At 39.6% G+C, this 27,688-nt stretch overlaps 1 protein-coding gene across 1 annotated transcript; it reads left to right on the top strand.

The window, feature by feature from the left end:
* Positions 1–17,179: 17,179 nt before the first annotated feature.
* LOC147643040 (uncharacterized) lies at positions 17,180–23,161 on the top strand. The gene is made up of 2 exons (XM_086837121.1): positions 17,180–18,190; positions 18,280–23,161. Exons 1-2 carry the CDS (start codon positions 18,171–18,173, stop codon positions 19,187–19,189), a joined length of 930 nt encoding a protein of 309 aa, XP_086693247.1. The 5' UTR covers positions 17,180–18,170; the 3' UTR covers positions 19,190–23,161.
* The last annotated feature ends 4,527 nt before the right edge of the window (positions 23,162–27,688 follow it).

Below are 27,688 nucleotides of genomic sequence, written 5' to 3'. Positions count from 1 at the left end.
TTTGTGCCTTCTTCGTCTAACTTTTGTTTGCGCCGTCGCAACAGCTAAACGATTTATCTATCCATCTCCCACGCTCTCTCACTCTCTCGCTTTAGCTGTGCCGCTGCACTTCTTATCTAATCTGAACTTATTCGCTCTCCCGCTCTCTCGCTCTCGCTGAGACTCTTCACTTCTTTCTTAATTGCTCTGTTTTTATTTTTTCAAAGTACAAGTACAGTGGTAAGTCTATACAATGTCCGGAAATATTGTCTGTTTCGTCAAAGCCTGCAAAAAGGCAATTGTTGCAGGTGACCTTACGGCTGCTGGCTGTGCGACAACGTCATGCACGCCAAGTGTATTGGAGTTGCAGCTCGGACGGTGGACGATGTAAAAAAAAACATCGGTCTGCGTTTCTGTTGTGAGGCCTGTCGCGATGTAGAAAGGGAGATGATGTCTTTCATGCGGCAAACCAAAAGCGGTTTTAAGGGCATTTTAACGAGTTTTCGTAAAACTCTTGATATGTTCTTGGCGCTGGACACCCAATTTAATAGCCTTACGCTATTAAATGAGTCTCCTAGGCGCAAAAAAACTGCTACTGGTGGGCAGCATGTAGACGGACCCCAACTACCTGCAACGGGCTCTCAGCAGCAGCCTCCCTCGGCACAGGCCTCGACCTCAGCATTAATTCCAAGAGTGCTGAGATCGAGCGCTAGAAAAGATTCGGCATCCGAATGTGCAGCGGGAGTGCCCGTACCGCCGTTGATTTCTGTTCTATCGCCTGGGGGGTCGCAAATATTGACCCCTCAAAGTCCCGTTCACATAAATATATCTTCCCAGGGTGTTAGGCCCGGAATACCGGCCGACAATGGCACGGCGGATAACCAATCTGCCTTGCCAAAAGCCCTTATAGCTGTTCCACCAACGAGACATATTTTTGTCTCGCGGCTCTCCCCTGACCAAACATCGGAAGATGTTCTCGCCTTTATACAAGGCAAAACCAGAGCCGAAAAAATTAAGATAAAGGTGGAAAAGTTCAAATTTTCTTACGCAAGGGACATTTCATCTTTCAAAATAAATGTCCCTAACGAGCTCTTTAACACTATTTGCTCTCCCAACTTCTGGCCAGAGTACATAGTTGTTAAGGAATTCGAGGCGAAGAAAAAGAAAAAGCGGCCTGTAGGAATAACTCTTCCCAGGCCTGAAATTACCACTGCACCTTCTACGTCTTCCAATCCCCACCCAAAAAACTAACCTACTCCTTAGGTATTTCCTATCAGAATGCAAGAGGCTTACGTAGTAAGCTTCCTAACTTGTATTCTGATAGCCTTTCGTTTGCATCTCAGGTTATTGTGCTCACAGAAACCTGGTTAAAGCCGGAGATTCTGAGCTCCGAAGTTTTTCCAGCTGTGTTCACAGTATATCGGCTAGATCGCCCTATCAGACGCGGGGGTGGAGTTCTAATAGCGGTGGACTCCTCACTCACGTCAGAATTATTAACCTTCGAGGAATGTAACGATGTTGAATTCCTCTGTGTGAAGCTATCTATCAAAGGTAGCTCCATTTTTATTACCTGTTCCTACATACCTCCACTGTCGGAACTTCCTATTTATTGGAATCACCTTTCCGCTATTCAGATGGTTTCCAGTAGACTTTTGGATAGAGACCAGTTGGTAGTTCTAGGAGATTTTAATATCCCTGGTGCTATTTGGTGCTCAAATAATTCCACCAATACTCTCCATACACCTACACAACATGACTTTATCGCTGGCTTGTTTGATATTTCGCTGTCTCAAGTCAACCATGTTCGAAATTCCTTACAGCGCTTGCTCGATCTTTGCTTCGTCTCTGATCCTGCGAGAGTCAGTTTAGCAAGGGTGGCGCCTCTGACGCAGCCCGAAGATCCTTATCATCCAACTTTCGATGTGACTCTTGATATTGGGTGTGACGTACAGAATATTTCTGATCGTCCAGCCAATAAAGTCCTATGTTTTCGCAAAACGGACTTTGAACGGCTGAATAATTTTATAAACGAGTTCAATTGGTCCGATCTATACATGTGCACTGACATTGCTGTTGCCGTGGATATTTTTTACAGTGCCATGAATTCATTTTTTACTGAATGTGTTCCATTATATTATCCGCCAAGCTCGAATAAACCGCCGTGGTTTACTAAAGAGTTGAGCCGACTTAAAAATAAAAAATCTAGACTGTACGCTAAATTTAAATTCACCGGTTCTCAATCTGCCCTTTCATCTTATTTATCAGCTCGGTCAAACTTTACCGTGCTGAACGCGCAGTGTTATAAAAACTATTTAACTCGTTGTAGGGCCCAGTTCTCACAGGACCCAAAACAGTTTTATAATTTCGTTAACACTAAACGTAAACCTAAAACAAATCCTTCCTCGCTTTCATTTGAAAATATTCTACCGCAAATAATGATCAGGCAATAGCCGATCTATTTTCGCAGTTTTTTCAAACAACCTATTCTAGCTCTTCGTATATATACCAGACTTATTCCTACGACATACCCAAATCGAACTTAATTTTCTGTCCTAGCCTACACGAAAGCTCTCTCCTTTTAGATCTTCATCGTGTCAAGCCAGTTTATTCGCCAGGTCCCGACGGAATTCCAGGCTGTGTGCTCAGGTATTGTGCCGACGCCCTGTGCTATCCCCTTCTGAAATTGTTTATCTTGTCCTTAGAAACCTCCCACTTTCCCATTATTTGGAAGAAATAGTTTATTATTCCTCTCCACAAAAAAGGTAGCAAATTGGATGCCAGCAATTATAGAGGAATCTCTAAGTTGTCGGCCATCCCTAAATTATTTGAAAACATTATCACCCCTCACTTACAGCACCTTTGTAGATCGGTTATTTCTCCATGTCAACATGGTTTTATGAAGCGAAGATCAACAACAACAAATCTTTTGGAGCTCTCTTCCTATATTATAAAGGGCTTCCATAATAATTGTCAGACAGATGTAATCTATACTGATTTCAGTAAAGCATTTGACTCTGTTAACCATTTTCTCCTCGTTAGAAAACTCGATTCAATGGGTTTTCCAAGTGATCTTCTTAATTGGATCTCTAGTTATTTGAATGGCAGGACGCAAAAGGTCCTCTTTAAGAATAATTTATCCAATGTTCTAAGGGTTACATCTGGTGTCCCGCAAGGAAGCCATTTGGGACCCTTATTGTTTACATTGTTCATAAATGACCTGCCCAAAGTCTTGACTAACTCCAGAGTACTTATGTACGCGGATGACGTCAAGCTTTGCGTGCAATACAACGACGTTGCCTGCCAGTCGGATTTACAAACAGATCTTAATAATTTTCAAACTTGGTGCCGTGTAAACTTATTAAACTTAAATGGCTCGAAATGCAAGCTAATGACATTCTCTCGTGTCGTTCCTAAGCTTGCTACTTACACGCTGAACTGCTGCTCTTTGGAAAGAATTAATTCTGTTGACGATTTGGGCGTCCGCTTGTACCCAAAACTTGACTTTATTGATCATATTTCGTCTATGGTGAATAGAGCCAGGGGTGTGCTTGGATTTATTAAACGGTGGTCGAAGGAATTCAATGACCCCTATGTTACTAAATCCTTATATACTTCCTTAGTTCGTCCTATCCTAGAATATGGATGCTGCGTTTGGAGCCCTCAGTACGGCGTCCATAGTAAACGCATTGAGTCGGTTCAAAAGAACTTTTTACTTTTCGCTCTACGCGGTTTAAATTGGGATGCAAACCAAAGATTACCTTCCTACTCTAGTAGACTCCTATTAATAAACTTGCCGTCCTTAGCCAATCGTAGAACGATGCTAGGGATAACCTTTATTTTTAACCTTATCCATGGTGATGTGGAAAGTGCTGACTTGTTGAGTCAGCTTAATTTCCATGTACCATGTAGAACCACTAGATCCTATACCCCATTAGTGTTGCGCCACTGTAGGACCTCCTTTGAACTGCATGAACCTTTTAGAGTGTTATGTGCAAATTATAATGATTTGTACACACTAATCTCTAACGTAGATACCCTTCCCAAATTAAAATCTTTAATACTAACACTCTTAGTAAGCATGCAAGCTAACAATCTGGCAGCACGCCGGTAGTTCAATTTTCCTCGTATTCTGTCCTATATTTTCCATCGCGCCTACTAACACCTAACCCAAACAGGCACGTGCCTGGTGTCATACGGGCCACTTGAATGTACTGACCTTAGTGCATCAACGTCCAAGAGTGCACAGGATTCATATGATTTTGACGAGGCCCTCAATTGTCACATACGTAAGGGAATTTTAGGTAGCGATAGAATCAGGGATGACTGCCATTTTACTGGGCAATTTCGAGGTGCCGCACTTAGTGAGTGCAACCTTAAATATAAGACAGGAGATTTTATACCTGTTTTCTTCCACAACCTATCCAAATACAGTTCACACTTGTTTGTGAAAGAACTCGGGGAGATTGAGGGAGAAATTAAAATAATTCCATGGAATAATTATATATTTCCATTTCAAAATATATACCATTAGGGAAAAATAAGACGGAAATTAGATTTTTAGATACCATTCGCTTCATGCCCTCTAGCCTAGACACACTTGCAGGAAATTTAAATGAAGGGGATTTCAAAGTTCTTCGAAATCAATTTCCAAACGTAAAAGATTTCTCCCTACTTCGTAGGAAAGGTGTATTCCCATATGAATACTTGGATTCTGATAAAAAATTATTAGAAACCTCTCTCCCACCTCGGGAAAGTTTTATAGTAAATTAATAGGCTCCGAATGCTCTGAAGCTGATTCTCTTCATGCCGTTCAGGTTTGGAGTCACTTCAACTGTCAAACATTTAGAGATTAATTGGAACTCTACTTAAAGACAGATGTTTTGTTGCTCACAGACGTTTTTCAAAACTTTAGGGCTATTTGTTCAAATATCTACCAACTCGATCCTGCCCATTATTATACAACTCCGGGCTTGTCATGGGATGCGATGTTAAAAACTACAGGAATATCCCACGAATTTCTGACTGATATTGATATGATAACATATATTCAATCTGGAATTCGAGGGGGACTTGTTCAAAGTAGTCATAGATATACCAAAGCAAACCACAAATATCTTCAAGATTTTGACCCGAGTAAGGAGTTAAAATATTTAATGTATGTGGATGCTAATAATTTATATGGATGGGCAATGTCAGAAGCACTTCCTATGGAAATTTTAAATGGTTGAATCTACCAGAAATATAAATTTTTAATATTAATTCTATTTGTGAGGAAACCGAGTATTGATATATTTAAGAGATAGACTTATATCCATACTCGCTTTACGACGAACACAATGACCTGCCTTTCTGTCCTGTAAACAGGCTACCTTCAAAAACCTCAAAGACTCCAAAATTAATAGTCGATCTTTATAATAAAACCAAATATATCATACACTATAAAACTTTAAAGCAGTGTATAGATAATGGCTTAGAGCTCAAAAAGGTACATAGTATCCTCAAGCAAAAACCTTGGCTTAAGAAATATATTGATATTAACACAGAGCACAGGACTTGGCCTAAAAGCAATTTTGAGAAAGATATTCGCCTACTAACAGAATGGGAAGCCCCATCTGTGGGTCCCCAAGGTGGGAGTCCTAGAAAATGTGCAAGGGACTTAATAGCCAGTTCCAATTTCCATAATGCAACCAAGTTTAGTGAAAACATGTATGCAATTCAAATGAATAGACTTCATAACGTTTGTGATAAGCCAACATACCTGGGTTTTGTAGTGTTGGAGTTATCCAAATGGAAGATGTATGATTTTCACTACTCATATATGAAACCCAATTTCAGAATGCACTTAAATTAAACTATATGAATACAGATTCATTTATCTACTCTATTAAAAGAGAGGATTTATATAGTGACATTCGTGAAAATGTTGATTTAAAATTTGATTCATCTGAATATCCCGATCAATTGGATAGGCTATATCATTTCCAGCAGTGTAATAAGAAGCGCTTAGGGTTCTTCAAAGACGAACTGCAGGGTAGGTCAATGACAGAGTTTGTGGGTCTTCGCTCGAAAATGTATGCCTATACAGCAGCGGGTGTAGCTAGCGAGCCTGAAAAATGTGTTAAGAAAAATAGGGGAGTGAAACGAAGTTGTTTGGAGAAGATTACTTTTAATAATTATAAAAATTGTTTATTCACAGGACAACAAGAAAGTGATAGCATGTACATGTTAAGGTCGGGAGGACATGAAATTAGTACATTAAAAATTACAAAAATTACTTTAGATAATAAGTATGACAAAAGAGTTATAGGTGATGATGGAATTCCCACTCTAGCAATAGGTCATTATAAAACAGTTCGTAGGGAAATTGAAGACTGTATGGCAGCTCTAGAAGCTGATTCAAGGGTTTGGCTTAGCCGAAAGTCTGCTCTGGGAAACACCCAAATTAATGAGGGTGAGAGAGGAACTCTCAAAAGAAAATTAAAGGAGTGAACGATTTCTCAAATACTCCCTTATATTTTGAAATTCGAACATTGTCACCAATTTTCAGTTTCCTACCTGTAAACATTTTTATATTATTGTATACCGTTCCCAAGATGTGTTTCTCATTCTCAACGTTCACATCGATAGGAGCCATTTTTATAGTCCTGTGTATTTTGTTGTTGTAAAAGTTAATTAATTTTTTGTAGATTTCAACCCACTTATAGCTTCCGTTGTAAGAAAACTCTTTCCACATAAGTTCTTTTAATGTTCTGTTGAATCTCTCAACAATTGAAGCCGTTAAAGTACTAAATGTTGAATAATGATTTATTTGATGTAGTTTCATCAAAGACTTAAATTGTTCGTTAAAAAATTTTTTTCCATCATCTGTTTGTAGATGTTTTGGTAATCCACGCCCAGATTTAAATATTTTCTCCATTGTTTCAACAACATCTTTTGCAGTCTTAGATTTAAGTGCTTCACCCCACGCAAATTTCGAAAATAAGAAGCGATATCCATTATTCGAGGCGGAGTACTTTCCCATTTCCACCAGATCAGCCTGCCATAACGAATTTATTCCCTTTGTAATACCCCTCCGACATAGAAAATGTTAGCGCGCAGGAGCGTGTAATTCATTAATAATTCCTCGCCTACTCATTATCAGGTATAAGACTATCAAATTATTTCGAAAATCTTATTTTTTCAATAATAGTTGAGACAACAACCTCACGTCTCTCTAATCGATCTTCAATATCTGCAGTTTTCTCATCAGGAATACTAACAATTAAATCTCGTTGATGTGAAATAATAGAATCCCTCAGCCTCTTTACAGACTTGTCGACATATTCCTTGTTGGCTATATCTATAGCTTCTTTGGGAATCCCGACATTTTTTTTCACGTTGAATATTAAAATTACCCTCTGTATCAGTATCGATTGCCGCAACACCATTAAAACTTTGACCAAATTCTTCTTGAAATTTTGTTATCAATGAAGTTAAGGATACTCTCAACTCATGAATAGCTCTATCAACATATTCTTTGATGACGATGTCTGCGTTTTCTTTTGGGAAGCCACCATTTTTTATACGCCTTTTTTGTATATTAAAGTTTCCATCAGTATCTAGGTAAAGTCCCGTCTGAGTTTTCTCATATCGTTTTAAATTATTAGTGTTCTGCTTTTTATGAATATAACGTCCAAACTTGTCAACAGTCATGATGAGTATAATCTCATTTGAATATTATAACATAAATATATACTAAATTAGAATATAATTTTGGCCTCTCGGAACTCTTCAATTATCGATGTAATTTCGTTTGCGTGATTTGTATTTCCAGCTGTTTCCGAAGCTATTAAAAATTTAAGTCGTTCCACTAACTCATTTGGATCGTTCCAGTATACATAATTAGGTTTATTCCTTTCAAGTGTCATGAAACCAGACCCGGTTACGTTTCCTTCATCGCGTTTGGGTGTAGACTTGGTGACGGGTAAATTGGCTAAAAGTGGTTTGATAATTTAAGAATATTTTAATGCTCTCGTTCCTTTCACTTATCCGTTTGGTAGAAAATTTCTTCGGTAGGCATTAGTTTTTTGTAAAAATTTCTCTATATACCTCCAGATCATCTGCATTTTAATTTTTTGGAGGATGATTGAATATTAAAGAATATAATCTGCTAGTGAGTTGCCAGTTTTGCCCATCCTCAAACTCAATTGAATTATTTAATACATTTATTTGATTATTCCCCAACATTAATTGACCAGAGTCATTTTTGTATGGTCCATATGTTTTATCCAAAATATGATCTCGCGCTAGTTCACTAACATTAAAATTTTTTGAACTCTCTTCAAGCGCTGGTGGTGAAGATCTCATCAATGGTGATGTATGGGGGGAGATTTGAGTTGTGTGAGCAGTCGCTTGGTTTGATAATACTGGTGATGATTGATGTGAGTGATGATCCGGTGGTGAGAATGAAGAATCATCATCTATAGCTGATTGGGAATAAAATTGATCGTTCTCGTCCACCTCATCCCCACCACAAATATTAGCATAATCATCATCACATTTTAATCTCCAATCCAATGGTTTGTATGCATCATATTAAGGTTTTGGATTTTTTGTAGCTGGAGTGTAAAATGTTAGTTTCCTGTTTTCATAAGAGTTTTATTCTCATTGTCAAATTCAAATTGATAATTTTGATTGTTTCCCCCTGTATTGGACAGGAATTTTTTGTTAATATTATTATTTAAAAGTTTATTTAATGGATCAGTTATGGGCGTAAATGTTTCTTCCAAACCCATAATATTCTGGGTCTTAAATTGTTTTAACTCTGAAAACTTTTTTTCAAAGCATTTCGAGTTTTATTTAATTGTGATAAAATATTTTGGTTCATTGTGATGTAATTTGAAAATATTTAAATTCGAAGAGTAAGAGTGGTTATTTAATCATAAGCATATATATGTATAAAGAGGTGTGATAAACAGACCTGGTTGTGAGACCTGATCTGATAAACAGACCTGGTATTAATAGGTCTGATAAACAGACCTGGTTGTAAGACCTGATCTGATCTAATAAACAGACCTGGTATTTTAACAGGTCTAATAAACAGATCTGATTGTAAAACCTGATCTGATCTGATAAACAGATCTGGTATTAACAGGTCTGATAAACAGATCTGGTTGTAAGACCTGATCTGATCTGATAAACAGACCTGGTATTAACAGGTCTGATAAACAGACCCGGTCTGATAAACAGACCTGGTATTAACAGGTCTGATAAACAGATCTGGTTGTAAGACCTGATCTGATCTGATAAACATATCTGACCTGATAAAGAGAGCTTAAACTAAAATTCAGAAAAAAATATACTCAATTCCCATTTCGCAATAATAAAAAATTTGGATTTTTATTTAATTTAATTTATTATGATAATTCATTTTTTAAATTTTAAACAATTTGTATTTTTCTTGCGCTCTCGTTTTGTATTAAAGATTGATTCTAACCACCGGGGTTAACTTAAATTTTCTAATTTGTGTTTATAACTTCCCGTTCACTTCGCGTGTGCATGCAGTTATTCTAATTTGTGTACATAATTGGCTTTATTTTCCAATTTAGTTGTGCTGCTAGTGTTAGCTTTTGCATATTTTGCATTCCTTTTTGTGCCTTCTTCGTCTAGCTTTTGTTTGCGCCGTCGCAACAGCTAAACGTTTTATCTATCTATCTCCCACGCTCTCTCACTCTCTCGCTTTAGCTGTGCCGCTGCACTTCTTATCTCATCTGATCTCATTCGCTCTCCCGCTCTCTCGCTCTCGCTGAGACTCTTCACTTCTTTCTGCATAGCTCTGTTGTTATTTTTTCAAAGTACAAGTACAGTACAAGTAAGTCCATATAATGTCCGGAAATATAGTCTGTTTCGTCAAAACCTGCAAAAAGGCAATTGCTGCAGGTGACCTTACAAGCGGCTGCTGGCCGTGCGACAACGTCATGCACGCCAAGTGTATTGGAGTTGCAGCTCGGACGGTGGACGATGTAAAAAAAAAACATCGGCCTGCGTTTCTGTTGTGAGGCCTGTCGCGATGTAGAAAGGGAGATGATGTCTTTCATGCGGCAAACCAAAAGCGGTTTTAAGGGCATTTTAACGAGTTTTCGTAAAACTCTTGATATGTTCTTGGCGCTGGACACCCAATTTAATAGCCTTACGCTATTAAATGAGTCTAGTAGGCGCAAAAAAACTGCTACTGGTGGGCAGCATGTAGACGGACCCCAACTACCTGCAACGGGCTCTCAGCAGCAGCCTCCCTCGGCACAGGCCTCGACCTCAGCATTAATTCCAAGAGTGCTGAGATCGAGCGCTAGAAAAGATTCGGTATCCGAATGTGCAGCGGGAGTGCCCGTACTGCCGGTGATTTCTGTTTTATCCCCTGGGGGGTCGCAAATATTGACCCCTCAAAGTCCCGTTCACACAAATATATCCGCCCAGGGTGTTAGGCCCGGAATACCGGCCGACAATGGCACGGCAGATAACCAATCTGCCTTGCCAAAAGCCCTTATAGCTGTTCCACCGACGAGACATATTTTTGTCTCGCGGCTCTCCCCTGACCAAACATCGGAAGATGTTCTCGCCTTTATACAAGGCAAAACCAGAGCCGAAAAAATTAAGATAAAGGTGGAAAAGTTCAAATTTTCTTACGCAAGGGACATTTCATCTTTCAAAATAAATGTCCCTAACGACCTCTTTAACACTATTTGCTCTCCCAACTTCTGGCCAGAGTACATCGTTGTTAAGGAGTTCGAGGCGAAGAAAAAGAAAAAGCGGCCTGTAGGAATAACTCTTCCCAGGCCTGATCATACCACTGCGCCTTCTACGTCTTCCAATCCCGACCCAAAAAACTAACCCACTCCCTATGTATTTCCTATCAGAATGCAAGAGGCTTACGTAGGAAGCTTCCTAACTTGTATTCTGATAGCCTTTCGTTTGTATCTCAGGTTATTGTGCTCACAGAAACCTGGTTAAAGCCGGAGATTCTGAGCTACGAAGATTTTCCAGCTGTGTTCACGGTATATCGGCTAGATCGCCCTATCAGACGCGGGGGTGGAGTTCTTATAGCGGTGGACTCCTCACTCACGTCAGAATTATTAACCTTCGAGGAATGTAACGATGTTGAATTCCTCTGTGTGAAGCTATCTATCAAAGGTAGCTCCATTTTTATTACCTGTTCCTACATCATCACCTTTCCGCTATTCAGATGGTTTCTAGTAGACTTTTGGATTGAGACCAGTTGGTAGTTCTAGGAGATTTTAATATCCCTGGTGCTATTTGGTGCTCAAATAATTTCCACCAATACTCTCCATACACCTACACAACATGACTTTATCGCTGGCTTGTTTGACATTTCGCTGTCTCAAGTCAACCATGTTCGAAATTCCTTACAGCGCTTGCTCGATCGTTGCTTCGTCTCTGATCCTTCGAGAGTCAGTTTAGCAAGGGTGGCGCCTCTGACGCAGCCCGAAGATCCTTATCATCCAACTTTCGATGTGACTCTTGATATTGGGTGTGACGTACAGAATATTTCTGATCGTCCAGCCAATAAAGTCCTATGTTTTCGCAAAACGGACTTTGAACGGCTGAATAATTTTATAAACGAGTTCAATTGGTCCGATCTATACATGTGCACTGACATTGCTGTTGCCGTGGATATTTTTTACAGTGCCATGAATTCATTTTTTACTGAATGTGTTCCATTATATTATCCGCCAAGCTCGAATAAACCGCCGTGGTTTACTAAAGAGTTGAGCGGACTTAAAAATAAAAAAATCTAGACTGTATGCTAAATTTAAATTCACCAGTTCTCAATCTGCCCTTTCATCTTATTTATCAGCTCGGTCAAACTTTACCGTGCTGAACGCGCAGTGTTATAAAAAACTCGTTGTAGGGCCCAGTTCTCACAGGACCCAAAACAGTTTTCTAATTTCGTTAACACTAAACGTAAGCCTAAAACAAATCCTTCCTCGCTTTCATTTGAAAATACTAATGCAAATAATGATCAGGCAATAGCCGATCTATTTTCGCAGTTTTTTCAAACAACATATTCTAGCTCTTCGTATCTACACCAGATCTATTCTTACGACATACCCAAATCAAACTTAATTTTCTGTCATAGCCTAAACGAAAGCTCTCTCCTTTTAGATCTTCATCGTATCAAGCCAGTTTATTCGCCAGGTCCCACGGAATTCCTGGCTGTATGCTCAGGTATTGTGCCGACGCCCTGTGCTATCCCCTTCTGAAATTGTTTACCTTGTCCTTGGAAACTTCCCACTTTCCCATTATTTGGAAGGAATCGTTTATTATTCCTCTCCACAAAAAAGGTAGCAAATTGGATGCCAGCAATTATAGAGGAATCTCTAAGTTGTCGGCCATCCCTAAATTATTTGAAAACATTATCACCCCTCACTTACAGCACCTTTGTAGATCGGTTATTTCTCCATGTCAACATGGTTTTATGAAGCGAAGATCAACAACAACAAATCTTTTGGAGCTCTCTTCCTATATTATAAAGGGCTTCCATAATAATTGTCAGACAGATGTAATCTATACTGATTTCAGTAAAGCATTTGACTCTGTTAACCATTTTCTCCTCGTTAGAAAACTCGATTCAATGGGTTTTCCAAGTGATCTTCTTAATTGGATCTCTAGTTATTTGAATGGCAGGACGCAAAAGGTCCTCTTTAAGAATAATTTATCCAATGTTCTAAGGGTTACATCTGGTGTCCCGCAAGGAAGCCATTTGGGACCCTTATTGTTTACATTGTTCATAAATGACCTGCCCAAAGTCTTGACTAACTCCAGAGTACTTATGTACGCGGATGACGTCAAGCTTTGCGTGCAATACAATGACGTTGCCTGCCAGTCGGATTTACAAACAGATCTTAATAATTTTCAAACTTGGTGCCGTGTAAACTTATTAAACTTAAATGGCTCGAAATGCAAGCTAATGACATTCTCTCGTGTCGTTCCTAAGCTTGCTACTTACACGCTGAACTGCTGCTCTTTGGAAAGAATTAATTCTGTTGACGATTTGGGCGTCCGCTTGTACCCAAAACTTGACTTTATTGATCATATTTCGTCTATGGTGAATAGAGCCAGGGGTGTGCTTGGATTTATTAAACGGTGGTCGAAGGAATTCAATGACCCCTATGTTACTAAATCCTTATATACTTCCTTAGTTCGTCCTATCCTAGAATATGGATGCTGCGTTTGGAGCCCTCAGTACGGCGTCCATAGTAAACGCATTGAGTCGGTTCAAAATAACTTTTTACTTTTCGCTCTACGCGGTTTAAATTGGGATGCAAACCAAAGATTACCTTCCTACTCTAGTAGACTCCTATTAATAAACTTGCCGTCCTTAGCCAATTGTAGAACGATGCTAGGGATAACCTTTATTTTTAACCTTATCCATGGTGATGTGGAAAGTGCTGACTTGTTGAGTCAGCTTAATTTCCATGTACCATGTAGAACCACTAGATCCTATATCCCATTAGTGTTGCGCCACTGTAGGACCTCCTTTGAACTGCATGAACCTTTTAGAGTGTTATGTGCAAATTATAATGATTTGTACACACTAATCTCTAACGTAGATACCCTTCCCAAATTAAAATCTTTAATACTAACACACTTAGTAAGCATGCAAGCTAACAATCTGGCAGCACGCCGGTAGTCAATTTTCCTCGTATTCTGTCCTATATTTTCCATCGCGCCTACTAACACCTAACCCAAACAGGCACGTGCCTGGTGTCATACGGGCCACTTGAATGTACTAACCTTAGTGCATCAACGTCCAAGAATAAAAAAAAATGCGGAAAAAGATCCCCAACTCCCATTTCCCAATAATAAAAAATTTTGATTTTTAGTTTAAAAAATTTTTTTATTTTTATTTATTTTATTAATTTTAAACAATCTGAAAAATAAATGATAAAAAAAAACCCAATTCCCATTTTCCAATAATAAAAGTTGATGTTTTAAGTTTAAAATTTTTTGTATTTTATTTATTTATTAATTTTTATTAGCTATTACTCAACATTTTTTAGATTGAAATCAATATTGCCATATCCCTTTTTATAAGGGTGTATCATTCAGTGTTAAACAAGTAAAGAAGGCAATCTTCAATAGCATTGTATCTATCTGGAAGATAGAACAATACATTGGCAAGCTCGAGCATTTTATTTTGCCCAAACTTGCCAGCTACCCGTCGAGCAGCGTCGAAAATATATGTCAAATTCATATTGACTGGGAGTTTGTTGAAGCTGAGCTTACCCTTAACCCTGCATTCGGTAAGGGCAAGCATCAGCGGGTCCTGTTCAATGTTCCTAAAATTATTATTCCACATTCAGAATGATGAGGAATATTCGGTATATCATCTTTCATATAAACTCCTCGAAAATGAGGAATATTTTTAAAGGCAAACTTCAATATATCAAAATTCGATAACGCTCTGTTAAGTAGCTCATTTAGTAGTTTTTTTGATTGCGTTTTTGTTTGTTGGTATTATTATTTTTTGTAACTGATATACCGTAACCTTTATTGTATGGTTGTAAATACAATCCCTCGCCTAACGCTACCGATTCCATTTTTCTATTATGCCTCTGGTTTTCCTCAAGTTGTGCCTTTGCCATCTTTGCATTGTTAATAGACTTTACAATTGCACCGCTACCAGATGCTAAACTACCCACAGCGCTTAGGGCTGTTAAAATAGGTACCAATGGTAAAAAAAAACCACCAATTTTAGGGACTGCTATAACCCGTGAAATTACAACATTTTTTCTACACCCCATAGAGTTAGATACTGCTGAGCGAGCCACTTTTACTGCATTCAATAAGTCAAGAGGTTTATTCTTTCGCAATTCGATCGTTGCCTTTCTGATGATTGAGGCAAGAGTTTTTTTTACAACTTTCTTTTTCTGCTGCTTTGTCCCCATTCCAAATTATTTATTTTGCTTAATCACGTTGGTCACAAAATATGCTGCAGCTCTTTCACTAATTCTGCTATTCAATGCTTTTATACGATCTCAAGCCCTATCAATTAAGACGGTGTCTGCATTAAGTCGTTCAGTCAAGTCCTTGCTTTTTGAACATGCTATTTCGTCTTCTGACAAGTCTCATCTAAACCGTGATCCCCCCGAAGTAATCGTTTCTTAGGCTTTGTACCAGGTCCACAGTAAATGTACCCAGGTATATTATATGAGCCTCAAATGGTAAAGTGTTTATTAAATTATTTATGAGACTAGTATCCTGTTTGACATTTGATTTATGACGGATTATATTTTAAAAATGTTTCCCCATTTTATATCAACCTCAATTAACGAATTATTATCCTCGAATGAAGTAGTTATCTTTAAATCATGCGTTTATTAAGACAAAATAAAAGTATCACAGTAAGAAAAATTGAAGGTGGTGTACATGGTGAAATTACTCATCCACGACACAGTTCATTGTTACCAAACACAATTAGAGCTTTAATTGTTGGACCATCCAATTGTGGAAAAACCATGTTTACGTAATTTCAAAGAGTTTATATCAACCAAAATATGAGTATTCGGAAAATATTGTGAAACCAATACGAGAAATGGGATATTACACATTTTTGTCAAATGATAGTGTTTTGTCACCGGAAGAAGCAAAAAATTCCATTATGATATTTGATGATGTCGCATCCGAAAAACAAGATAATATTCGAGATTAATTTTGTATGGGACGACATAGGAAGATTGATTCATTCTATTTAATACGTATACACATATTCCGAAACATTTAGTTCGAGACAACGCGAATTTTAATATAATGTTTAAATAGGATGACTTAAACATGCGTCGTATATATCGAGATGTTAACAGCGATATGGATTATAATTCATTCATGAATATATCAAGAAGGTGTTGGGAAGATAAATTTGGATTTCTTCTAATCTCTAAGGATGATGATATGAAAACTGGACGATATAGAAAAGGATTCGATCAGTTTATTATTCTCGAGTAAATAATAATATAAGTATAATGAAGAATAAAGAATGAATGAAGAAGACAGTTCACGATTAAGCTTCATAATGAGTACATCGCTAACAATTGCTTTAAATGGAAACACATCTGTACTAAGCGAATATTTTTTTCCTCAAATTGAGTTAAGGGGTCACATACAGTTAGAGGGCCAAAAAAAAGTGAATTTTTCAGAGTGTTTTCTGAAAAAACTTTTTAACTTATTGATTCCAAACTTTATACACTTAATATAGTATCTTTTAACTGTATTTTAAGAGTTAGAACTAGTAAAAATAAGTATGTGGAAAAGAGTTACACCTGTTATCCGGGAGCTCCTCTTGAAAAAGACGTTTTGCGGTGACCACTATATGTCGGAACTGGATCATCCGAAATTAAAAAACCAAACACATTTCGTTAGAGTAATGTCAAATCTAGAAATTAATCGAAGGAATAAGAAAAATAATTTGTTTTGACAAAATGGCACTTTCGCAAAAAAAATCGATTTTTCGCCAAAATTTCCGCCTTAAATTGTTTATAAAAAATAAACTATTTATTGGAAAGAAGAACAAATCTTCGATTAATCTCTAAAAAATATATTTAAGAAGGTTTAAGAAGGCCGTTTTCGGGCAATGTTGGTCACCGACTTTGACAACACCATTTAGAGAAAAACACGTTTAAAATTTGGAATGCACATATGCATAAGAGCACTTTACATAGAGCACTCTAAAACGACTTTTATAATTAACTTATAACTCAGGAAATATTCACCGGAACTAAACGAAACTTTCTGTGTATATTCTTAAATCTATTTACATTAAGAAAATAAAATAAAAAAAAATTGATTTTTTTAAATTCTATCTGTATGTAACCCCTTAAATCGTAATTATGAATGTGCTCTAATCGACTTTTATACATTCAATTCTATACCGAATGTAGATAAGGGGAATAATCTATTTCATATTGGAAACAAAGTCATAGAAATACCTATATGCTCATATGAGTTTGAGGATATAATAAAATATATTTTTAATAAGCTCAATGAATGTGAACTTCACAATAGTGTAACAATTGAATGTAACACCAAAACTTTACAAGTTCAAGTTGTTACTAAAAAAGAGACAGTATATTTTAATCATGAACGATCAATTGGACGATTATTTGGATTTAATAAGCGTAAATTAAGAAATGAAAATGAAATTTACATCTCGGATAGCCCTGTAAATATTTTAAAAATAAATTCTGTTAGATTGGAGTGTAACATTGTTAGGGGAATAAACCAAATCATGTGCTTCATGAATTTGAAATCAATGTTCCGCCTGGATATAAAATGAACATTACACCCTGAAACTTGATTTATTTACCTGTCAACACCAGAGAAATAAGCACACTCGAAATACGGATAACTGATCAAAACGGAGAATTAATTAATTTGCTTATAGAAACTGTATCAATTCGTCTTCACTTACGATCAACAGAATGATTATTTATAATAAAAAGACGTTTACATAGCTCCTTTGATAATATTATTAAATCTACAGTTGAAGTGAAAGCATCATCATCTTTAAAATCATCATCATCAACACGAGGTCCTTCAAATTAACAGCCGACTCTCACATTAAAAAAAAATTGTTTTTAAAATCATTGGAATTTAATCTATACTATTATATAAAGAGGAAAGGTTTGATTGTTTGTTTGTTTGTATGAATTGAATAGGCTCCGAAAGTACTTGGCAGATTTGAAAAATTCTTTCACTGTTGGAAAGCTACATCATTCCTGAGTGACATAGGCTATATTTCATTATAAAAAAAATTACGATAACGTAATCCAAGGTGTTAAAAAAATATCAAAAAACTACCTTACACCTACCGCCCTCTACAGGCAGCCAGCTGAATCAAAGCATTTCCTGTCAAACATTTAAAACATATTGAAATAAGGAATTGGAGATAAAAATTTTATTTTTTTGTTCAGGTTCAGTAAGAAACGAAGTCATGCCACCCAAGAAGTCGAGTTTGGGTCGTCGCACTCGCAATACAGAAGCAAAAAGACGTAAGATTAAAAATATAACTGACGAAGAACGGGCCTCCATCCGAAAGACTGAATCAGCAGAAAGACGAGCAGATAGGCTTGAGAGAAAACGATTGAGAGTTAGACAGTCGCGTTCTGCAGCAATCGATTTGATTCACTCTCAAAATAATGAACGCGACAGGGCAAGGGTAGCTGAAGCGCGTTTACAGCTTGCAGAAGATCAGAACCTGCAATACAATCGTCTTGCATTCAGATATAATCCAACTATTGATTACAGCTCGAATCGAATGTCGTTATTGGCCGGATGCATCAGGTCTGCATATACTGTCAGGCCTCTTAGATTGAATCAGACGAAACTTCGGTCCGAGGAATATATCCATTTGCGGGATGCTGTGATGAATGCTGCAACTCTCTTGAAGGATGGCAAAACTGCTCATTCTACTTTTAAACTTCCACTATCCGTCAATCTTGAACAACAATCAACATGTTCCATCCGCAAAAATGGACCTATTGGTAAATTACTACAAGACGCCTCATTGATTATGTGGGACGAATGCACGATGAGCCATAGAGCACATATAGAGGCCGTGAACAGAACCTTACAGGATCTAAGGAACTCCTCTGCAGTCATGGGCGGGATTACTTTTGTATTTGCTGGAGATTTTCGACAGACTCTCCCCGTTATTAACAGAGGCACGCGAGCAGATATCATCAAGGCATGCTTGAAATCGTCTCCCATATGGACTACGATTGAAACATTAAAATTAAGGACAAATATGAGAGCTCGTCTTCATGGAATCACTGATAGCGATTTCCCACAGCAACTGCTAAAACTTGGGGAAGGAATTTTTCAAACTCCAAATTTAAGCGGTCATTGTGACATTCTTCTGGATGAGTCTCTAGGCCAAATACTCCATAATTTGGAAAATTTAATAGATTCTGTCTACCCTGATATCGAGAATTTGCATGAAAGAGACTTCCATTGGCTGTGTTCTCGGGCTATAGTATCACCTAAGAATGATACTGTCAATGAAATAAATAATCTGATTGTTCAAAAAGTCCCCGGCCAAACAAAAACATACAAATCGATCGACACTGTAACGAATATTGAAGATGCAGTCCATTATCCACAGGAATTTTTAAATTCGTTGAACCCTTCTGGACTGCCACCCCATGAATTGACGTAAAAAATCGGAATCATGCTTTTAAGAAATTTAAACCCTCCGAGCATGTGTAATGGGACGAGGCTGCTTATTAAGGAGTTAAAGGACAATTTAATAGTAGCAACTATTATCACTGGCCCAGCAAGTGGTCAACTAGCTCATATACCGAGGATACCGATGATCCCAACTGATCTGCCAATCCCATTTAAACGGCTTCAATTTCCGGTAAAAACATCTTTCGCATTAACAATTAACAAGTCCCAAGGCCAAACATTCGAATTAGTAGGGATCGATCTGCGAAATAAATGTTTTACTCATGGTCATGGTCATGGTATGTTGGTCTATCGCGAGTCGGAGCCCCTGAAAATCAAGATATTTTGCTGCCACAAAATAAAACAACATCAAATATTGTTTACAGAGAAGCACTAACAAAATAAATGTATTTTCTTTTAGGGTTATGACCTCAATAATTGAAAAAAAAAATAAATAAATAAATAAGGGATGAATATGTGTCATATTATTATTATTATTATGAATGTGTTAAAATTGGCAAATCTAAATGTAATGTTTAATGCCCGTGCGAAGCCGGGACGGGCCGCTAGTATTAAATAAGACTTACAACTATTATTCAAATGAATGAGATTTTTTATGCTCAAGATAAACCTGTCAATGATGAAAGCATTGTTAAAAAATAACTTCATATATATTATTCATATCAACAAAACTTCAAGCCAAATTATGAAGTTCGCATCACAATACAGAACCAAGATTTGTATGTTCTTCCATGTAAAAATTTTCTCCACTTGAGGGAACACTTAGCAAAATTATTGACACAAATACAGGAACGACTTCGACAAATGGAGTTACCGGGATGCTTAAAAATAATTGCATGGCCTATTTTCTTGATTAAATAAGATATGAGTTGAACGGGTGTGAATTGGATAGGACCCGGTTTACTGGAATTACAACAACTATTAAGAATTTTCTCTCAGTCGGTCAACAGGAAGGAGTTCTTTGTCGTAATGCCGGGTGGAGTGGTGGAGACAATATTCCTTCGGGAGGACATTTCAGCTTTTCTGTACCTTTAAAAATGTTGATGGGATTCGCTGAAGACTAAAAGAAAGTAGTGTTAAATTGTAAACATGAGCTCGTTCTCTTGCTTACAAAAAACACTGATGATATGTGTATTAAAATAGTTGATGGAAAAACACACAATATTGCTATACATAACATATGTTGGAAGATCCCCCACATCTTTCCAAGTGACAGTGCTAAAATTAAAATGTTTAATATAGTAAAAAGTGGAGCTACTCTCCCACTCGCATTCCGCCGTTGGGATTGTTATATTAATCCAACATTGGTACAGGGAACACATCATATCTGAACGCCCACGTTTTGCTGTCAGTGCATTTACGTTAAATGGACAGCTAATTACAAACAATTTTAGAAATGCAAAAGTATATCTAAATTCTGAAGTCTATTCCTATGAGGATTTGAATATTAAATATAATGAGAATCGGTTTGCCTACTTGTACGACATGTATACAAAATTCCAAGAGAGCTACTGCAATCGAGAACCACGGGCACTTTATCCCCCATGGAGTTTATAAGGAAGGCTCCTTTCGTTGTTGTTGATCTCTCATACCAGAATGAGTCTGTAAAATCAGGACCGATTGATGTAAAAATTTCCACAGAGCTAAGTGTTGCGAGTGAGATGAATACAAAGGTATATTGCCTTCTCATCCATGATCGACTAGTTGAATATATACCATTGAGTGGATTAGTTCAACGTATCGTCTAAAAATTTTCAGAGGATAAGACCATTCAATTTTTATAATCATTGGGAGTAGACGTCCACGGAGCCATCAAAAATTATGTCATTAGAAAACAAATCCAAATCCACAACGTCTTTTACAATACATCAACTTGTAATTAGAATAAATGATTTCATGAAAATGTTTAAGAATAAAAATTTCCCCGAACACGTGGGATATCTGGAGGACTCATTAAAATATTTCTATAAGAGGATGCCTGATACACCGCTGGTTTCAATTATACATGAATAACATTTCACATCTTGCTGTTGGGCGAATGATAATGTCAACAATGGTATACAAGCGCCTGTCATTTTTTTAGTGTTCGCTCTCAAAAATCATTAAAAATTATGAAAATGTATGTTAATTTAGAACGTCGCGTCTGATATTTATATTCGACTAGCTGTACCCTGCCACGTTTCTCTGTGGCATATTATGGTTAAGAGGGCACTTCTGAATACATCAAGGTTCTGGCAAAATCATCTTCCTGGCATAAGGTGAAGAAGGCAGTCAGAGTTGTCGCTGCCGGATTCAGGACTCTTTCTTGCACATTTCTTTCTGTGAAATAGACACGTTGACCATTCTCCAAATGGACTGCCAAGTGAACTAAAGCTGGATAGCGTTCATGAATGGGGAACGAAAAAATTCTCCATGCAGCCTCGTTGCTGCTTATGTATCTTCCAGCCTGGTATTGAGATATTTCATCGACAACTCGTACTGTATTGTTGTCACCATTTTCTGCCTGAACACCAAAAACTGCCATATCGCTGCCTTTATTCACGTACTTGTAATTTTATCATACAGCCAAATCAGTATGTGCGAATGCGGCAATCCTCTCTTCTGCCATTCTACTGAATACATCCAGCACCGCACAGATCCAAAAACTCCATGTTTCACAATGAAATCCATCAGTGACTTGAGCTTTTGTCTGAAAACACGGGCTGTGATGTCATGCCTATCCCTATACGATTGTCCAGGAAATAACAGCTGTACTATCTCGTCCCAAGCTGGATTGCATGTGAAGGTGATAAATAAGTCTGGACGGCCGTAGCAACGAACATATGCCATGGCATCTTGAGCATATTCCTGCATGTGGCGTGGACTACCTATGTATGAGGATGGCAAAATCGTGAGCTTTCCAACGTTGGTTGTATTACGGTCATTCATCACAGCATCCCGCAAATGTATATATTCATCGGACCGAAGTTTCGTCTGATTCAATCGGAGGAACAGCAAACGTTCTGTTTCAATTTTTGCATACATATCGACAATGTACTGATGAAACAACTGACGACATTTCAATATATGATTGCAATCGGTCCTCCGAACCATTAACCTGTATGAGTAAAAGTTCATCGCGCTGCACTTTTTATTTGTTTCTACACCATTGACTGGATCTACCATCTTCACATTGAAATGGTATCCATCGGCACCATCCCAGAAGATTAGTGGATACTGCAAAGCATCGTAACAACGGTTAGTTTCTGCGACGTTTACCAATCGATCGTTTCGTCGATGGGGAACAATATCTCGAGGTTGAAACTGATCCCCGACTATGACAATTGCCACTTCGTCTATATTTGGATCATTATATCTCCTGATATGTTCTCCAGCAGGCGTTTTGTCTGCATGAATGACAATTTTATGGGTATCCGAAGGCATCATATCGATTGCTGTTTTGAATAAACGAACCAAATTGTTCCGTTCGTGAAAAAGCTTCTATAGCTGCGAAATAATGTGCCTCTTCAGCGTATTTAGGTATTGATTCCATAACGTGCATCTACTTCATTTCCATCATCACCAAGAAGAAGAAATTTGTGTTCGCTGTCTGGGAACGAAAGCAGGGAACCGGCTTTATGATAGATTTGTCCTTTGATTTTAAAAGTTGGCATGAATTGTGCAGTTATAATTTCCGCACCAAATGACGTCATTTGAAAGCAAGAGTTGTATTTCCTAATGTTCGACAGGAAATGCTTCGATTCTGCAGTAGATCCAGCGAATAGAGAGTGCAGAGGCTCTGGTGGTGCTTCAAGTTGAGGCAATTCCACTTTCCCGGAAGCGCAACACAATCCTTTTGGTTCGTTTTTGAATTTGAGAGCCTGAAGGTATATGCAGACCTGATGCATTCGTCCAATAACGACATTCGATTCGAGCTGTAATCAATAGTTGGATTATATCTGAATGCAAGACGATTGTATTGCAGGTTCTGATCTTCTGCAAGCTGTAAACGCGCTTCAGCTACCCTTGCCCTGTCGCGTTCATTATTTTGAGAGTGAATCAAATCGATTGCTGCAGAACGCGACTGTCTAACTCTCAATCGTTTTCTCTCAAGCCTATCTGCTCGTCTTTCTGCTGATTCCTCGTTACTTACTTACTAAACCTGAACAAAAAAATAAAATTTTTTTCTCCAATTCCTTATTTCAATTTTTTTTTAATGTTTGACAGGAAATGCTTTGATTCAGCTGACTGCCTGTAGAGGGCGCAGCAGTAGGGGCACGGGGAAACGCGAAAAAAGTGATATATTCGCAAATGCAGATAAGCTATCAACATTAAAAGTAGACAATAACCGAGCTGGAACCTCAACGCATGTTGTCTAAAAATTTGGGCTTAAACGGTTCAGAACTTTTTTTTATTACTCCACGAATAGGTGTTAACATGCACGGTTTCACAATCCAAGGGAGAATTATTCTCTATTTTCGAACTAAATCTTATTGAACTCTTACTAACAGACTTCTAACCGACAGACTTTGAGAATTTTACGTGTTTCGATATTCCGACCTCATTAATAAACACTGGTTCCAAATTGACCCTAACGCAATGTGGCGTGTTCCATATGATAATATTGACGCTAATTTTCAAAAAGTTGTTGCAATCCTCAACGAAAAACATGCACGGTTTCTCAATCGAAGGGGAGAATTATTCTCTATTTTCGAACTAAATCTTATTGTACTCTAACTAACAGACTTCAAATCGAGAGATTTTGAGAAATTCGAGAGTTTCGATATTCCGACCTTATTAATAAACACTGGCTACATATTGACCCTAACACAATGTGGCGTGTTCCATATGATATTTTCGATGCTAACTTTCAAAAAGTTTTTGCAATCCTCAACGAATAAGTGCCCACATGCACGGCTTCACAATCGAAGGGGAGAATAATTCTCTAATTAAAATTTAAATATAATTGAATTCTATTCAACAGACTTCTAACCGAGAGACTTTGGGAAATTCAAGTGTTTCATATTCCGATCTTATAATAAACACTGGTTCCACATTGACCCTAATACAATGTGGAGTGTTCCATATGATATTTTCGACCCTAACTTTCAAAAAGTTTCTGAAATACATCACGAATAAGTGCCAACATGCACGGTTTCACAATCGAATCGTTTCACAATTAAATCTTATTGAACTTCTAACCGACAGACTTTGAGAATTTTTAGTTTTTCGATATTCCGACCTCATTAATAAACATTGGCTCCATATTGACCCTTACACAATGAGGCGTGTTCGATATGATAATATCGACGCTTAGCTTCAAAAAGTTGTTGCAATCCTCAACGAAAAACATGCACGGTTTCTCAATCGAAGGGCGGAATAATTCTCTTATCCACACACGGCAGGGCCACACACTTCACCGGCAGAGCCCAAAGCGGCAGAGCCACTCGGCATCGGCAGAGCCCACACACACTTGGCAGAGCAGCGCATGGCAGACCACCCGACCCGCCGATCCCCCCAGCGGGGCTCATGTGCGTGAGGAAGAGGTAATCATCCCTAACCCTACTGTGTGGAAGCGACCCACTGTTGACGGAGCCGCAACCTATCAGGGTTTCCCTTCGGTCGTTTCGGGCGGCACATGGGTTACGTGGTCGCCATGCCTATACCCATAGGTGTTCTTCCACCTAGGCAAGTCCTGCGGCTCCGATACTCGGGTGACGTGGTCGGGGACGCGGACGCGCCTTGGTCGGGTTGAGGGACGGTCGGTCCAGGACACCAAAACCACTGGTAGTCTCAGTGGATTAAAAGCCGGGACTGGCAGGAGCAGTAGTAAGGTTGGGGACGAAGCATTGGAGGACGCACGCGGTTGCCATCGGGCTGTATTTTGGGTTACATGCCCAAGCGCATGAGTACAATCGACTTAGCAAACAACTAAGCCATTCGGGAGCCGAAGTCCCAAACGGCGGAGCACACGACGCAAAAAACAGGAGCGCAGAGTTTCAGACCCGAAGCTCAGAAACACGCAGGTACACGAACTTAACATTTACGAAGACAGCTCACATGAAAACTCAACAACAACTAACACATTCTTCAATAAGCAACCAAATATTCTACTCAACTAACCAAGCGAGCAAACGGTCAATATGGAGCAAGCAGACAGTCTTCATCGAGAGCTCAACCGGCTTAAATCCAGCATTCAATCAAAGGACAGTCTTCAACGAGCAAGCAACCAGCTCACATCCAGCGATCAACCAAGAACAGTCTACACCAAGCAAACAACCAGCTCACATGCAGCGATCAACCAAGAACAGTCTTCACCAAGAAACCAGCTCACATCCAACAAAAGGGCATTCTTTACCAAGCATACTCCAGGATAAACCTTTGAGCATAAACCATTACTTCACCACCGCCGCGAACCAAAGGCAAGCCGCACTTGCTACGCGCTTGTGACCGAACCGTGGGAGTCACTTGGATCTCCAACCGAAAGAGCTCATGAGCTCGAAACCATCCTTCTGGAACTCGGCAACGGGCCCGACTGAACGCATTCGGACGTCAACCTGAACACTCGGACGCTATCCTGACCTAGCTTGTAAAGATGGAACTCAAGTACGGAAATGCCTCTTCCGGGGACATTAATCCAATGTCGCAGCTCCCACCTAAGATGGAGAATCCCAATGGCAACCAGACACTCGCGATTCCACGAAGTACCTCACCATCGGCTCGGAAGTCGGAAGGTAACACACGAGCAACCACACTGCTGGACATAAACAACTGCTCTCTCTTGGTTTACAAGGCCACAAAGTGAGGACTAGTGTTTGACGGCACCTCGGACACCCTTAGTTTCATAGAGCACCTAGAAGAACGACCGGCCGACGAAGCTATGGTGGCACTCCGTAGCCCGTCACGGACCTCCGTCCGACCGTCTTAACGGACGCCGCCAGGGACCGCTATATCATTCAGACGCTCGCGTCGCCAGTGGGACCATCAACGTCCGCCGAATCGCGGAGCCGAGCCCCCATCCGGGATGCGGTAGAGCACCATCTGGTTGCGTTAGCCGCTGCGAGACTCACCCAGTGATCCCCGTCACCACGCAGGGATTTCAGCGTCGTGCTATGCCGCGCTGACACCCGGAATCGCCCGGTGATGAGGGTGCAACACCACCCGTCCAACGACGAGTACCGGTGTCGTTTCCGGGCTAAACACGAGTAGGCCCGAGCTGAACTCCAGGAGAAGCCGCGGCGCATCCTACTGGGCGTCGGCCAGCACCGCAACGACAGAGATACCTCCACCGACGAAGAAGTCGAGCTGGAGCAGATCATTGTCGCGCCCGAAGGATGGCACATTGAAGGAGGGAGGATGGAGATAGAACTACATACCCTGATACAGGAGAGGATCCGACTGGCGCCAGAACGCAACCGGAGGCTTCTCGTCGAGAAACTGGGTACAAGTGACGGGAAACGATGTCATCGTCCGCTTTCATATCCATCCCCAAAGTAGGAATGGGGTGTAAGGAACCGATGGTTCCCCACGCACATATGTATATATTTGTAGATGTAGTTTTGTATATAGTAGGAGTAGTATAAGAAATCAGACAGAAGAAGTCCCAAGGAGGGCACAGTGTTTAGTTAGTAGTAAGAATAGCAGTAGGGATAGCGGGAGGAATAGTAATAAAAATAGTAGTAAGATTAGCAGTAGGAAAAGCGTTAGGAATAGTAGTAAGAATAGTAGTAAGAATAGCAGTACGGACAGGAGTAGGAAGTCTCGCAAAAGGTGGTGATCCGGTTAGGAAGGAGCGTGCGCCACAAGAAGGCGCCGGGGCCTAATGCTGTACACAAAAGAGTACTAAAACTATCCTTCATGCTTCACCCGAGGGAGTTCGCTACCATGTACTCCAAGTGCCTGGAATATGGTTGCCCTGAATATGGTTGCCCTGAGTGCGGATCTGGCATTATTGAGGACGCGCACCACGTAGTGTTCGATACGGGAAACGGCCGAAGCCCAACGCTCGCACACAGAGCTACGTGCCAGCGAAGGGCAAGAACGGCAGAGCAGCAAAGAGATCGGCAACATAGGAGGGCAGCCGAAGGCCCCTCTGCCCGCCGATCTGGTTTCCAACCCGAAAAGAGGAGCCGAGCTCCGCGCGGACTGCCATGCCTCTTGGAGCCGGTCGCCGCGAGGAGCCAGAGTCCCGGGCGACCCAGGATCAGGACGACGACGCGGCCAGCGACTACAAACGACACCACCCACCCGACCCGCCGATCCCCTCAGCGGGGTTCATGTGCGTTTAGAAGAGGTAGGGGTAGTTTTCGGTAGGGCCAACTCTTAGACAATAAACATTTTTTTGTAAACGCTACCACTGTGTTTTGTCCAATTAGGGCAGCACATGGCCGCCGGTGGGACAAGCGTCGGTATCCGGGTGACGGGCTGACCCTGAACCGCCGGGAAGCCGGTGCAGAACAACCCCCTTCCCCCTCTACTCCTCCCCCCCTGT

This window comes from Drosophila serrata, unplaced genomic scaffold (genome assembly GCF_035046125.1).
Source record: "Drosophila serrata isolate PLE 108 unplaced genomic scaffold, ASM3504612v1 contig_296, whole genome shotgun sequence".
NCBI lineage: Eukaryota > Metazoa > Arthropoda > Insecta > Diptera > Drosophilidae > Drosophila > Drosophila serrata.
The sequence above is the reverse complement of the archived record's forward strand: the minus strand, read 5'-3'. Positions and strand labels throughout refer to the sequence as shown.

What these genes read in the sequence shown, in the direction of transcription:
- LOC147643040 (XM_086837121.1), top strand. Translation starts at nt 18,171, where the DNA reads ATGAACGCGACAGGGCAAGG. An exon ending in ATGAACGCGACAGGGCAAGG is followed by an intron (nt 18,191 to 18,279) that starts GTAGCTGAAGCG and finishes TATTGATTACAG; the next exon opens with CTCGAATCGAATGTCGTTAT.